General features: G+C 40.3%; 1 protein-coding gene across 1 annotated transcript in view; it reads right to left on the bottom strand.

Annotated features, from left to right (window-relative positions):
* ABCA13 (ATP binding cassette subfamily A member 13) overlaps nt 1-15,574 on the bottom strand; it is a 503,527-nt gene extending 487,953 nt beyond the window's left edge. The window contains exon 1 of the mRNA XM_033192140.1: nt 15,506-15,574. Coding sequence (XP_033048031.1) covers nt 15,506-15,574 — 69 coding nt within the window. The remainder of the gene's footprint in view (nt 1-15,505) is intronic.
* Between the last annotated feature and the right edge of the window lie 376 nt (nt 15,575-15,950).

Here is a 15,950-nt window from a genome sequence, read left to right as displayed (position 1 = left end):
CAAAAAAATGCTATATGCTATTTAGAATGGATACAATTAAAATATAAGGACATAGAATTGTTAAAAATAAAGAGATGAAAAAGATATAGTAGGCAAATATTAAACAAATTAGTTATGTTAATATCACACAAAGATTTTTAAGACAAGGAATGCTGTTATCCTTGTCAATATATAAGCATATCAATCAATGATTGAGAGGATTAATACATAACAAAAAGATTGATACCAAAAAACTATAATAAGGTTATGCATGTGTATACTTAATAATTTAACCTCAAAATACATAGCACAACAATTGCACTATATCCCAATATTATATTACAGGAAGAAAATTCTGAATTTACTATCATAGGAGGAGAATCCAATACCTACCTCACAATAACTCTCTACAATAGCAAGTATTAATCAAAAAAGATGTTTTTAGGCCGGGCGCGGTGGCTCAAGCCTGTAATCCCAGCACTTTGGGAGGCCGAGACGGGCGGATCACGAGGTCAGGAGATGGAGACCATCCTGGCTAACACGGTGAAACCCCGTCTCTACTAAAAACTACAAAAAACTAGCCGGGCGACATGGCGGCGCCTGTAGTCCCAGCTTCCTGGGAGGCTGAGGCAGGAGAATGGCGTAAACCCGGGAGGCGGAGCTTGCAGTGAGCTGAGATCCGGCCACTGCACTCCAGCCTGGGTGACAGAGCGAGACTCCGTCTCAAAAAAAAAAAAAAAAAAAAATAGATGTTTTTAAATAACATATGATTTGTATTATCAACAAAAGATAAAGCATCTGGGGGAAAATTTTAACTAAAGTATGTGCAATTATTTCATAAAGAAAATTATAAAACTTTATTGAAAGACAGCAAAGAGAAGCTAAATATATGAACAGATGAATATCATTACTGCATTTAAAAAAACTCCATACCGGCTGGGCACAGAGCCTCACACCTGTAATCCCAGCACTTTGGGAGGCCGAGGCAGGCAGATCACCTGAGGTTGGGAGTTCAAGATCAGCCTGACCAACATGGAGAAACTCCATCTCTACTAAAAATACAAAATTAGCCGGGCGTGGTAGTGCATGCCTGTAATCCCAGCTACTCAGGAGGCTGAGGCAGTAGAATCGCTTGAACCCAGGAGGCGGAGGTTGCAGTGAGCCAAGATTGCGCCATTCTGCTGCAACCTGGGCAACAAGAGCGAAACTCTATCTCAAAAACAAAACAAACTCCGTACCTTAAAAATGTTAATCCTACCCAGATTGATCTATAGGCTCGATGCAATTCTAATGGAATTCCAAGAGGTGTTTGTTTTATTTGTTTTGATTTTGCTGCTGTTATCGTACTTAATGAGCTGATTATAGAATGTACTTGGGAGAACAATGATCAAAAATACCCAAGACAATTTTCATCAACAGGTTGAAAGAACTTGTCCTTTCATCTAAGAAAGCTACGTAAAATAATAGCAATTAAAACACTATGCTATTAGTTTCTTAACAAGCAAAGTAACCTATGAAACAGCCTACGAATAGAGCTATGCATATTTGGAAACCTGACATACGAGAAAGGTGGTTGACAAATCAAAGGGACAATAATTTCTTCTGCAACAAATTGTGCTATAAAACTTGTTATTCTGAGAGTAGAGATGGAGGAGGCGGGGATAGATTAGGTCTTTTTCATCATCACATCAAAACTCTAAACGTGAAAAAAAAAAAACTTCCAACCTAGGCAACATGGAGAAACCCCATCTCTACAAAAAATAAAAAAATTATCCAGGCATGATGGTGTGCCCTTATAGTCCCAGCTACTTGGGAGGCTGAGGCAGGAGGATTGCTTGAGCCCAAGGAGTTGAGGCTACAGTGAGCTGTGTTCTCACCGATGCACCCTGCCTGGATGACAAAGTGAGATCCTGTCTCAATAAAAAGTAAAAGAAACTTTCTTTTTATTTTTTTGAGATAATCTTGCTCTGTCACCCAGGCTGCCATGCAGTGGTGCGATCTCAGCTCACTGCAACCTCTACCTCCCAGGTTCAAGCAATTCTTCTGCTTCAGTCTCTCAAGTAGCTGAGATTACAGGCCTGCGCCACCATGTCTCTCAAATTTTTGTAGTTTTAGTAGAGATGGGGCTTCACCATGTTGGCCAGGCTGGTCTTGAACTCCTAACCTCAAGTGATCTGCCCTCCTCAGCCTCCCAAAGTGCTGGGATTACAGATGTGAGCCACCGCACCCAGCCAAAAGTAAAAGAAACTTTTAAAAAATGTTCAGAAGAAAACATACAGTTTTCTTTATGTTTTGTTTATGCTTAAATAAGACACAAAAATCACAAACAAAAGAAACAAGCTATTTACAAATTTAAAATCTCTGTTCTTCAGAAAAGCCATTTGAAGAGTGGATAGACCAACCATAGACTTAGAACGATCCATTTCAACATATATAATTGACAATGAAGTGTCTGTCTACAAATGCCTACAAATCAATGAGTAGGAAATGATAGAATCAAACACAGTTAAAAGAAATGATCAGACAGGAGCAAAATATGAACACCTTATATGATGCTCAGTTTCAGTAGTACTCAAGCAGATGCAAATTAGACCCCAATGAGATCATCATTTTACACCCTCCAATTCGGGAAAATGTAAAAAGTCTGACAGTACTCATTGTCAGTGACCATATGGATAAACAGGAACTTTGGACAGCAATTTGACAATATTAGTAAGCTAAACCCAATAATTCAATAACTACGTAGTAAATTGAACCATATTAATTTTGTTAGATTAGACTGGTTTCAACCTTAAGAAAACCATATGATTTAACCAAATACACAGTTGTTAAGAAGGAATTATACACGTGAACCATGTGGTATGCTCAATACTCAAAAGTGTTTACACAGCATTCATCATTTTTGTGAAAGAAAAAAAAAAAATTGGAAGTATGCAAAACCCATCAATGGGAGAATAGATCAATAAACTGGTGTACTAAAACAATAAAAATAAGTGTTTTCACTCATTCATTCATTCGGAATTGTGTACCACGTCAGGCACTGTTACAGTGACTGGGGAAATAGCAGTGAACCAACATGACCTAGTTTCTGTCCAGAGGATAGAATGAATGTCCTTGTGAAACTAAATGAAGCAGAGCCATACACAACTCCTGAATGAGGCTTTCCTGGGAATTCAGGTGTGAAGACCAAGCCCTATCCTTAAGTAGTTCGTCCACATAACCATGGAGCATTTGCAAGCACTTGCTCATTCATTATTTCATCCTCACAACAACCAGTGAGATAGGTAATACTGTGCCAGTTTTACATCTTGCATGTCATAAAGTTATTACTTCGTGCAATATCTTGGAACTAATTTGTGATGGTACCTGGACAGAAGCTCAGGCCCACAGATTAAATATGTAATTTTCCATCTGTCTTGAACAAACAATTTCCAAACTGAGTTTAAATACATTTTTAAATCCTCCAAGTGACTCATGTGGTATGTTGATTTGGTTGCAACTAAAAACCACAAAGAATAAAACGCTTAGGTACAAAAATAAAATTGTAAATGAATAAGAAAGAAAGAGAGCCTTTCAAAGGGAGGAGCTAGCCAGAAGATCTCATTGTCTGAGAGAAGAGGAAAACACCATAAGTTTAGAATATCAAGGAAGCTAAAGTAAAGCACATAATTAGTCTGTTGCCCTTGTCTCTGGAAACAAAGGGCTTTGAAGGAAGCATGAAATTCTATTGTGTCTCTTTGGGGCATTTGGGGCCTCTAGATGCCAACCTCTCAAAAGAGGGGACTTTCCCAGAAGTATTTTGAAGTTCTTATTGTTAAGCACTGCAGGAAAACACAGTTCAGTGTTCACACAAGGGGTTCCAACAAAGCACAAGTCAAAGCTAAGAGAGAGTCCAAGTGCCAAATAGCAACTATAGTTAGTTGATCTGCCTAGATCCTTTACACTTAGGAGTCGAGGCTTCCAAACATCTCTCCATCAAAGTCCAAAATTCCTTCCCCAAGTAAACTTTTTGCAAACCTTTTAGTTAGTTGGATACTGATAGAAAGAAATAAACCAATTTTTTCTTCCTTCTGTCTTTTTTTGTGAGAAGTAGGGCTGTTTTTTGGCTTTCTATTGAAAAATAATTGCTTTTCTTTCAATGTGCATTCAATGAACATTTATTTAGCACTTTCTCAAACATTGAGCTAGAGACTGTGGCATTATAAAGATGAATGAGGAATAATTTCTCCACTCAAGTACTCAAAGGAGACACACAAATAATCAAAATGAAGTATGAACACTGAAAGGAGATGCATATTGGTACAACCTTTCAGGAAGTCAAGTAAGCAAGATGTTTTAAAATTGTGAGATGTGCATGCTCTTCGACCCAAAGATTCTCATTTGAGAGATTTTTCATGAGGAAACAATTGGGAAAGTATCTAAAATAGGTATAAAAGAGTTATTTTAATATTGTTTCAACTGCAAAAAAATTAGAAATTAAGCATCAATCGTTAGGGTATTGATATAGCATTTTCAGCTAAACACAACTATTTTTAATGGAGCTAAATATATGTATTTATGGACATTTTTTGAATCCACAATTATTATGGTCGAGTTAGAATGTTTGCACTAGTGACTTAGGACATAGTGCTTTTTCTGCCATGGCTGAGTGCAGGTACTCTATGGAAAGCTACAGCCACAAGGAAACTAGCAGGGAGGTAGGTATACAGGACATCAAGTGGTATACTCCTTCCACTGGCACCCTGGAGTCAGCCAAGAAGACTCCAGGGAATGAGGAAAGAGGAATGGTGAGAGGATGCTCTCATCCCAAGCTCCTATTTATATTTAAATGGAAATATAACCAAAATACCAATGGAATAAATTATTAAGTCAAAATGTCCCTAAAATATAATTGGTAAGTAAACATGTTTTTAAAAACAAATATTTCCTAAGAAGAAAGAAGAGCTATGAAAAATTCTAATGCTACAAAATATTAGAACATAGTATGACATTTCAGTGCTTTAAAAAATATAAAATTGGTGCAAAACAGAAGTGTAAATACATGCAGAGGCATGGGAAGTCCAAAAAGAGGCCCTACTACTTTTATTTTATAACAAAATGACCTTTTATGTACAAGGAGGTAAAAAAGAGTGATTTAACAATGACATTAGGCTATTTGAATGGAGACTTAAAAAAAAATAAATTAAAACATTATACAACTCAAAAGTAAATGAAAGTGTAAAAAAGGGTCAAGTTTAATTTTAGTAAAACAAAAAGAGAGCAGAAAACTGATCAAAGCTATGGATGAATGAAGTATAATTTCAGCAGTTTTGAAATTACAAAAGACATATTTCAAAGAAAATGAAAAGATGATATTTCAAGATATACGAATTTTCAAGTCTGAACAATAGAAGTAAGAAAAAAAGAGGATAACTAAATAAAGAAATACTTGTCATGCATGTAATCACCAGGCTTCTAATGACACAATTGGAAAGAATTCGATGGGCAAGTTATATAAGGAAAAAATAGAGAAAAAAGTTAATTCTTACACTAACTCCTTAAAATAGAAAACCAAGTAAGCCTTAATACATGTACTCAGTTTGCAAGCACAGACCACACTGAGTCAAGGACAATACAACACTGAATGCATCGACTGGCTTTACATGAACTGTGCATCCCTTCTGAGCAGACGCCAGTCAACAGATGGCATGAACCCAAAAAGGGTTAGTAATTTGAGTTCCCTTTGGGTTTAGCCATATTACTGTTTGGACGAACGGAGGCAAGATGGTGCACTTCCGGGTTCTTCATCCCCCCCCTCCAACTTTTCCCGCAGCGGGCGAAAATGCAGCCGGGCGACCCGGGAAGGTGCAGACCAACTGGGCATGCGCCAGGTGATGTCAATCCGAAGAGACCAAGATTTACCTGGTCGCACCTGCGGAACGCCCCCCGACACGCCCGTGCCCCGCCTATTGCCCTCCCACGCCTAGAAAAGCCGCTCCGGACGAACGCCACGCACGGACTTCCCAGCTTCCCCACTGCTGTCAGGGCTGCCAGAACTCCGTCGGAGAGCTCCACGGGCGACTCTGCTGGCCTCATTTGCCGGAGGCCAACAGACCTCTCCTTACCCACCTTCTTCCCCTGAAGCTAGGTGACCAAAATAAACTTGCAGTTTTGCTCCTACCCTTTGCCTAGTCGCTGGTTCTTTTGCGCCCGCTCTGGTGGTCTTAGAAAACAAGTCAATTACTACTTAGAATCTGGGGTTTTTTGTTTGTTGGTTTTGTTTTGTTGTTGGTGGGTTTTGTTGGTTTGTTTCATTTCATTTCGTTTTGTTTGAGATGAGGTCTCACTCTGTCACCCAGGCTGGAGAGCTGTAGGGGGATCGCGACTCACCACAACCTAGAACTCCTGGGCTGAAGCGATCCTCCTGCTTCATCCTCTCTAGTAACTGAGAATACAAGCGTGTGCCACCACACCTGGCTTAGAATTTATTAAGAGATGTCCAGCATCGGCTGGGCATGGTGGCTCACGCCTGTAATTCCAGCACTTTGGGAGGCCGAGGCAGATGGATCACCTGGGGTCAGGAGTTCGAGACCAGACTGGCCAGCATGGTGAAACCCCATCTCTACTAAAAATACAAAACAAAAAACATAACCAGGCATGGTGGCTGGCACCTGTAATCCCAGCTACTCAGGAGGCTGAGGCAGGAAAGTTGCTTGAACCCAGGAGGTGGAGGTTGCAGTGAGCTGAGATGGCGCCATTGCACTCCAGCCTGGGTGACAAGAGAGAAAGTCCATCTCAAAAAAAAAAAAAAAACAAAAGATGTCCAGCATCAATATAATGTGATGTATCAAAAGAGTAGTATGTTAGGATAATTGAGTTACACCAGAAACAAGGAAACCCCACAACAGAAGCAGTAAGGGCAGCACCTAACCCCACCTGGAATTTGGGATTCACACCACCCATGCCAATGTGTGTTGTAGACACGGAGTTCAAGGCTGTGCTGGTGACAGCACCAAGGCTGTGCTGCGGCAATACCTCTAGTAGTTGCTGACATCCCCAGCATGTGCAAGAGTGTTTCCTAATTCTCATAGTTTGGTGGCATTTGTTCCTAGTTCACCTGCTCCAATCTTCATCAGATAGATAAATTCAGAGTGCTGTATTGGTGTTGTTTACTCGAGGAACCTGTCCAGAAGGGCCATGGGCTCAGGCATCAGATAAAATCGAGTCTCAGCACAGCTCTGCTGCTTCCCCTCAAATGGGCTTGTGCAAGTTAACCATTCTTCCTGGCTCATTTTCTGTAGCTATGAAATGGGAGTAAGAAGTTCTGTCATGCAGGGTGTGGGAAATCGGACTGATATCCTGGTCTCAAGTGCATGATGATTGTTGGCAGGGAAAAAGAGCATACTCTGACAGCATTTGGCTCAGCTGATGTGACAAAGTGCAGAAGGAGAGAGTGTGCTCTCAGGGCCTGCCGGGATCACAGCACAGTGCTATTTTAGCTTCCATTTGGGATCTTTTGTAGCAGCCCCCGTGAGCTGACACTCAGACGTCATTCTGTGGGTCCGGAACAGGGCACCGTACCTCCTGGCTGCTTCCCTCTCATCCCTAAGGAATGGTTATTTTCCAAGTAGGTGGGCACAAGAACACACAGGTTCAATTCTCCCAGGAGCTCCAACTTCAAACCTGGAGGATGACAGGTGCTGTCTGGCCAGGACAGCCCCGGAATCAGGTAGGACCAGGCACAGGTACTAACCCTCAGGGGACCCCTCTGGCGTAGCCAACAGCAGGCAGCTGGGGAGGATTAAATCATCCCCGACAGGAATGAAGCAGAGAGAGGAGAGGACACTCACTGACCTCGGGCAAGGTTTCCTTGAAGGGAGCCCCCAGAGTTCCAAATCGAAAAAAGAAATGTGCCTTTCACAAAGACCAGTTCCCCAATAAACAGCCTCAGCCTCCAATACAATCTCATAAAAACATGGCTTAAGGCTGCCTTTGCCTCTGGTCTCTCACATTATTGTTACTGTGAGAGTTTTGTTGTTGTTTGTTGTTTTTAAAACCTTTCCTGTAATTGAAAAACCCAGGCCTATCTGGGCCAAAGTAAATAACTATGCCAGGGAACTCCAGGCTTTCCAAGGAGACCTGCATTCACAAATAAGAAGGAAAAGCCTCTTGGGAAAGTAAGTCTTTGCTTTATTATTATTATTATTATTTATTTTTGGTTTTCATTTTGCACAGAAGCCACGTAAATCCATCATCCTAAATAAAATCTCCCAAACCTAGCTTTTTGATGATCTTGTCATTTTCTCTCCAATATGCTGGTAACAATTTCAGCAAAAGAGTAACCTAGAAAGAATTATTTTCTCTTTTCAGCCTAACAGTCAAATTGGTAAATGAGGAACTGGATGGCTTGTCTTTGAAATCCAGTCAGTTTTCCATACCTTTAGAACACTGGATAATCTCACATTCTTTTTTTCTCATTTTATTTTATTTTATTTATTTTTACTTTTTTTATTTTTAATTTTTTTATTTTTTTTATTTTTCTTTTGAGACGGAGTCTCGCACTGTCACCCAGGTTGGAGTACAGTGGCCGGATCTCAGCTCACTGCAAGCTCTGCCTCCTGGGTTTACGCCATTCTCCTGTCTCAGCCTCCCAAGTAGCTGGGACTACAGGCGCCCGCCACCATGCCCGGCTAGTTTTTTGTGTTTTTTTTTAGTAGACATGGGGTTTTACCATGTTAGTCAGGATGGTCTCGATCTCCTGACCTCGTGATCCGCCCTCCTCGGCCTCCCAAAGTGCTGGGATTACAGGCATGCACCACCACGCCCAGCCACTTTTTTTTATTTTTTTGAGACAGCGTCTCACTCTGTCACCTAGGCTGGAGTGTACTGGTGCGATCTTGGCTCACTGCAGCCTCTGCCTCCCAGATTCAAGTGATTCTCCTGCCTCAGCCTCCTCAGTAGCTGGGATTACAGGCACACACCACCACGCAAGGCTAATTTTTGTATTTTTACTAAAGACGGGGTTTCACCAGGTTGGCCAAGCTGGTCTCAAACTCCCAACCACAGGTGATCTGCTCACCTCGGCCTTCCAAAGAGCTGGGATTACAGGTGTGAGCCACCATGCCCAGCCACTATTCTCACATTCTTAAACTCAGACAACAATGCAGGACAAAAGAGATGCTCACTGCACAGCCAGACTCTTAATGATACGCTGAGACGCTTTCACTGTGCAAGGAGTTCCTCACTGCCCTTCAAAGTTGTGTTTTTATATTTGGTTGTTTATTCAATCACTAGTGCTTTGAGAGAGGGTGTAGGAGGAAAATAAAGCTAAAATTAAAGGTTTAGAAGCAAATTAAGATCAATTGAAATTAAAGAAAAGGCACTGCTGATACCATGGTCGTGAATGGGGAAAACCAGACCAACCAACCCCAAACAGCTTAGTAGAGGCCAGCCCATGCTAAAAGAAATATATAAAGGGAGGTTTGCTTTTCATTAATTCGATTTCTGAACTGCTTTTCCTAGATCACTGCTCTTAGTAAACCTGAGAAACACTCAAATGGCCCTCAGTGGCCTTGCAGTGAGGCAATTTCCTACCAGGGTCCAGTGCAAGGCAAGTCCTGAAGGTCAGGGCAGCCCAGGCCAAGCCCCAAGATCCCACGGGCTGCCGATTTAATGACAAGTAGGAAGATCATCAACTTTATCTTCTCATCTAGCCAAACAGAAGTGGAATTACTCTACATTTTATTAAAGAGCCCTCGGTGAGAGCTTCGAGTTATCAGGAGTTCCATCGCACCTGCACTGCTGTATGACTACAGCCAGAGAGGAAGAAGCCATCTTGTCAGTTATCCATGTGGCCTAATCACAAGAAATGTGTCACTTCTGTGTAAGTGCTGGAAACGAGAATAGTTCAAGGGCTCCCACACCACCTGAGGACCCTCTCGCCTCTCACTGCCAATCTTGTTCCGCAGTGCTGGAGTCTGCAGCTGAGTGGGTTTGTATATGGAGCGCCCCTGGGTGTGGGCCGCTGCTGAGAAATGGAGCAGTAAGTGCACTGGCTCGCAGGTGGCTGCTCAGCAGCACCCCAGCGCCACTTCTGACCCGCAGCTAGTGAGGATGCCCTGACCCCAAGGACCTCTAGACATAGGAGCAATTCAAGACTAGTTAGTTCAAGACTTTTTCCAACCTGACTATGGGAGAGATCAGACACCTCACCTTTTACCTTCTGGCATCTGCTGATTCCCTTAGTTAATCCTTATAGAAAATTTGACAACAAATAGTTGATGAGCTATAACATGTAACTATGCAAAATCAGCAAAAATCCAACCTCTAAAACATGTCCAAAAGAAATAAGAGCTACTTTACTTCTGAGGCTTGATATCTGTCAATTTTTTTCAATTTCAGAAAAATACAGAAACTGTAGCTAGCAGGATTAGTGTTTGCAAAATAAAAGTATTCTTTGTAACACCAAGTTCAGTTTTTAGCACCTGATTTCAGTAATAGACAAAACTCTCAAAGAAATGAGATTATTTTGTTTTAGAAAAGAAAAACACACACACATATACACACAAAAACTCTGAGGTTTGAAGTAGTTGAAACTTTAGAACATGTTTCTTTACATCTTAAAGGAAAAAAAGTGATTTCCAAGGTAGTGATCTTGGAAAGCTCCCTCCCTAGCCCCAGGGTAGATTGCTAGGAGGTAGATAGGCAGCGGCAGAGCCCAACAGGGATTCAGCCTGGATTTGGGTGAGCTGACTCAGGTCTCTCTAATGCTAGTGGGAGGGATGGCATTTGAACTCAGACACTCTAATAGGCTTCCGCGTATTCCCCACAGGCCAGGTCAGAGGATGCACCCTGGTGTGACACCATAATTCTTATTCATGACTAAAATAAGAATTTTATCACTGTGGCCTTTTAAATCAAGAATGCGGTGCTTTATGTACGGTAGACATCTGGGTATCTATCTCTGGGTTCTGGGGTGTGGTTTCCACGGGCAGAAGGATGTTCCTAGTAAAACTGTGACCAGTGTAGTTTCGTTGTTTCCATTATCCTCTTCCAGCCCATAGCTGGGAGAGAATCATGGGTTTTTTAAAACGTTGATGTCCTTGTATTAAACTATGCTTCAACCCTCTTCCACTAGCCCAAGTCTTCAGTAAAATTGGCCAGCCAAACCCAAAAAGCTGATATCACTTACAGGATATCAGCTTTCCTTAATGGAGTAAGGGATCAGAGTCCTGTCCAATTGAGTGGGGAGGGAAAGGAGTGAGTAGCAGTCACAGGAGGCAAGATTCAGAACAGAGATCCAAGGTGTCAACAGATGTAGGGTCCTGGAGATAACAACGAATGGTCACTGCTCCATGATTTGAAGGATAGATTAGGGGAAGTGTGCCATCCACAGTACACATGCTACAGGCTCAGCTGCTCTGTTCAATATTAAAACATGGGAGAACCCAAATAGACTGCAGAACTAAGAGCTATCCAAGGAGCTTACACTTGGCTTACATGATTTTCTTGTTGTTGTTGTTGTTGTTGTTGTTGTTGTTGTTGCTGTTGTTAATTCTTTGAGATAAGAAGTAGCTGGTGAAGGTAGCGGGAGGGAGAGTATAGGGATAGATTTGTTAAAGGATACAAAATTACAGCTAGATAGGAGGAATAAGTTCCAGTGCTCTATATGACTGTAGGATGACTATATGATAACAATGATGTATCATATAGGCCAGGCGCAGTGACTCACGCCTGTAATCCCAGCACTTTGGGAGGCCAAGGCAGGTGGATCACCTAAAGTCAGGAGTTCGAGACCAGCCTGGCCAACATGGTGAAACCCCATCTCTACTAAAAATACAAAAATTTGCTGGGCATGGTGGCACGTGCCTGTAATCCCAGCTATTCGGGAGGCTGAGACAGGAGAATCGCTTGAACCCAGGAGGCGGAAGTTGCGGTGAGCCAAGATCATGCCATTGCACTCCAGCCTGGGTGACAAGAGCAAAACTCCGTATGAAATAATAATAATAATATATCATATAGCTTCAAATTGCTACAAGGAGAATATTAAATGTCCCCAAAACAAAGAAATAATAAACATTTGACGTGATAGATATACTCATTACCCTGATCTGATCAGCATACATTATTTGTATTGAAACATCACTATGTACCGTATGAATATGTGCAATCATTATCTGTCAATTTAAAAAAATTAAAATTAAAAGAAATAAAAAGTAAAATAAGTAATGAATTAGATTGATTTACAGTTAGAATAAAATGTAAAATTTAATAGAAATTCACGTGGAAAAGCATGGCTCGAAGCCACTGAATATTTGACAATGTTGATGGCATTGCACTGGAACTATCCATGGGGACACCCCTGAAGCATTGTCAACTGCTCTCCACCTGCCCAAAAGCAATGTGTCCTTACCTTGACCCAGAATCTGCCCCAGGAAACTTATTCAAGAGAAATGATCCAGGAGAAGGTGTATCCTTTGTGCATAATGATGTTATTCATAACAATAAGAGCTGGAAAGTACCTTAATCTTCAACATAAGGCAATGGTCAAATAATTATGTGTATCCAACTGATTAACTATTATTCAATAAAACCATTAAATAAGAAGACCACACAGCAACTTTTAAAATGTTAGGCTTCACTATTAAGTGGGAAAAAAGCTATGACTTTAATTACATAAAAATATTGCATTGTGTATGCCTAAGGATAAGAAAAGATCACAAAAGTAAGTTAATTAGGATAATAAAATTTTAGATGACCTTAAAATGTCTATATTTTGTTTTAGTGCTGTTTTTACAATAAATAAAAATCAAGAGGAAAAAATAAATGGTATTAAAATAATGGTAAGAAACTATTTTTTCCAAGAATGGTAGAATTTTAACAATCTATAAAGCTAGGTATTAAGTATGATGGGTACTATTTATCCATTCTATTTTTTTAAATTTTTGTTTAAATCTATAATAAGGTTTTTTTGAAGAAACTATAATCATTAAATATAATAAACATTTTTAAAAAGCAAATGTAAAAGCATATGCTGATTTGCTCTTTATGAATGATACAAATTATTAAATTATCACATGTATGCTGACGCTATGGACATCTATTATGCATCAATTTTTTTTTTTTTAAAAAGCTAGAAAAAAAACAGTAAATGTAAAAACAGACAAGTTTCCTTCATCTAACAAGTAGTTGCTGGCTTTACTCACTAAATAAACATGTATTTGAGGCCATTTATTCACTCAGGCAGTTTGGTTATTCCACAGTTCATGCCAACACCTCACTTCCATAGTTCAAAAACAAAGAATTTACAGATTATCATTGGACAATGGGAGAAGGCCGTGAAAAATAGGTCAGTTTAAAGACATTCACCCAGAGGGGCTTGCCCTCAATATTTCCACTGTAATAACATTAAGATATGTAAACATATTCACATTTTATCCCCCTGGAGTTCTGTTCTAACCCAATTGTGCAAGCCACAAACTTAGAGTTACCCTGTGCCTCCTCCCCTCACAGCCCACAGTTCATGTCCACAGATGTCTGAGGCTACCCATTTCTACCATGTAAGAAAATAGCTCCCATACCAGGTACTGTTGCAATCACATGTACAAACTCATTTAATACTTACAAACAATTTCATTTTACAGAGAAGAAGACCAAGTTAAGAAATTGCCTGAAAAAGTAAACTAGTAAGTGGCAGAACTGGAATGTGAACCCAGTCAGGCAGCTCCAAATTCCATGCATGGAACCACTTGTGTTGTTTCTACTCTGTTGCTATTCTAGGCATTGCTATAATGAATAACCTTGTAAAAATATCACTTCCCATTTGTACAAGGACATCTGTAGGATATATCCCAAGAGGTGGTTTCATTAAATATTTAATTGCATTTTTCGTTGCTTTTGTCTGAACAGACTATAGCTCCTTGTGGGCCGGGAACTCACTTTTCTTGTTCACCCACTATCTGGCACATAACAGAGATGCATAAATGCTTTATTCCTTCCTTCTTTTACTTATTCAACAAATATTTACTGAACATCCATTGAGTGCTAGGCACTGTTCTGGGTGCTGGACAATATATTGGTGAACCAATTGGGGAAAATGCCCAGTTCTCATGAATGTAACATACTAATGTAGGACCCAGAGGCAATTGGCAAATAAGAAAATCTGTGCTGTGTTACAAGATGATAAATACTAAAGAAAAATAAGGCAAAGAAAGGCAGGATGCAGGAGATACCATTTTAAATAAACAATTATCAAACAAATAAAACCTTCTGATGAGGATGTTTACCTTAGCAGCAAAAGTAATTGTGAAAATTTTTTAAAACTCAAGTGTCCATTAAGGAGGAGTAGGCAGTCTGGCTACCTCGGTTACCGAACTGTTCTGAGGTTGATAAGCACAAAGCGGAAAGAGCAGTGCCTGGGAACCAACTTCCACCTGTAACACTCTTTCATGGGAAGCTAGGCTAATTCCCTAAAACAAACTTGCATGTCAATGAAATACACTGTTTATAAATGTAAAACTACCTACACAGACACGAACACATTAACAATCGATGAAGAGCGTCTCACTCCTTTATTCCTGAACTTAAAACTTTTGTACAAACTTTCAACTGAGATCATTTTGATCCTGAAGATCACATAAAAAAGAAAACATCTCCTTTAACATGTATTTTATTTCAAGACAGAGAGATAGAATATTCTGGCTCTGAGGATTCAGCAAAATGTAATTCAATGTCAATTACTGAATCTCTTCAAACCGAAGCATTTGTCAGCAGAAAAATCCCATAGGTTAACTATAGACCTTAAAATCAGAAATGATGTAGGTAAATTACTGCACATCTACTTCTCCTAAAAATGACATTTGTAGGTGTTAATGTTTATATAGTAGCATCAGGAATAAAGTTAATCATAATAATAAGCAACTGATTTCTATTTCATAAAAACATACACTTACAGGATATTTGCTTAAGTACTCACACAAGTTTGATTTGAACAATTCCAACCTGCTTAGAAAACCTTGCTAATGTAATTTAAATATAGTTCTAAGTAGATGCAAATTAACACTAAAGATGTGACCCTACAGGGTAACACAGCATGGGTGCGTCATGCCCTGCTCTGGTGAGCACATTGTGCAGTCTTGTGCTTTGGAGTCAGTACCTTTAGCATTCTGTTTATGCATTAAATGCAGCCAATGCTTTGTTCCTTAAACCTGACAATTCACTGGTCAGTCGTTATAATGAATGCTTAGAACACAAATTATAGTTCAATTCCACTTGTTTTTTGTTTGCTTGTTTATTTGTTTTTTAGAATTTTTCTAAATTTGCCCTTTTCTGATAAAGTATTCAGCTTTTATTTCATGCTGGTCATTAAATTGTTCAGTTACTTTGACCCTTGGGACAGGTTTTGATTTAAAATAATCCAACCCTCCCAAATTCCCTGCAGCGTGGGTGTTTGTACCTGCCAGGAGGCAGAGGCAGGCAGACAAGAATAGACCCTGATCTCACTCCAGACCTCACTGGAACCCTATGGAAAACCAAAGCAAGCACTCACCGGGTTCCTGAGTCTGCAGAGCCAATTCTTCCACATCAGGGCTTGGAACTGGCGCCCGGCGTGCCCCATGCCTGCTGCTCCCTGCTCTCAGTCAGGAAGCCTGCCTGTTAGGATGGTGCTTCTATCTGCTGGGCTCAAGCAAAGGCATGTTGCCTATTAGTCAATTCTAACAAAAGTGAGTGATGCAAGAGAGATTACTGGTGACTGAATAAAACAGGCATCAGATGTCCCCTCTTGTTCTGCATCTGCTGAGAAATCTTTTCACTAGCCGTTCAGTGTTTCGGGAGGGTTGAGTTACAGGAAGCTGCCTTCAGGGACTTTTTTGGGCATACACACATACATACAGAGGGTGCCCTCCCTTTCCAAGAACCCACACAACTGATCTGTGCGACAAGAAGTAATGCCCACATTTATCATTTACTTCCCGTTTTTTCTGGATATTAAT

Source organism: Trachypithecus francoisi, unplaced genomic scaffold (assembly GCF_009764315.1).
Source record: "Trachypithecus francoisi isolate TF-2019V2 unplaced genomic scaffold, Tfra_2.0 Lachesis_group4, whole genome shotgun sequence".
NCBI lineage: Eukaryota > Metazoa > Chordata > Mammalia > Primates > Cercopithecidae > Trachypithecus > Trachypithecus francoisi.
The sequence above is the reverse complement of the archived record's forward strand: the minus strand, read 5'-3'. Positions and strand labels throughout refer to the sequence as shown.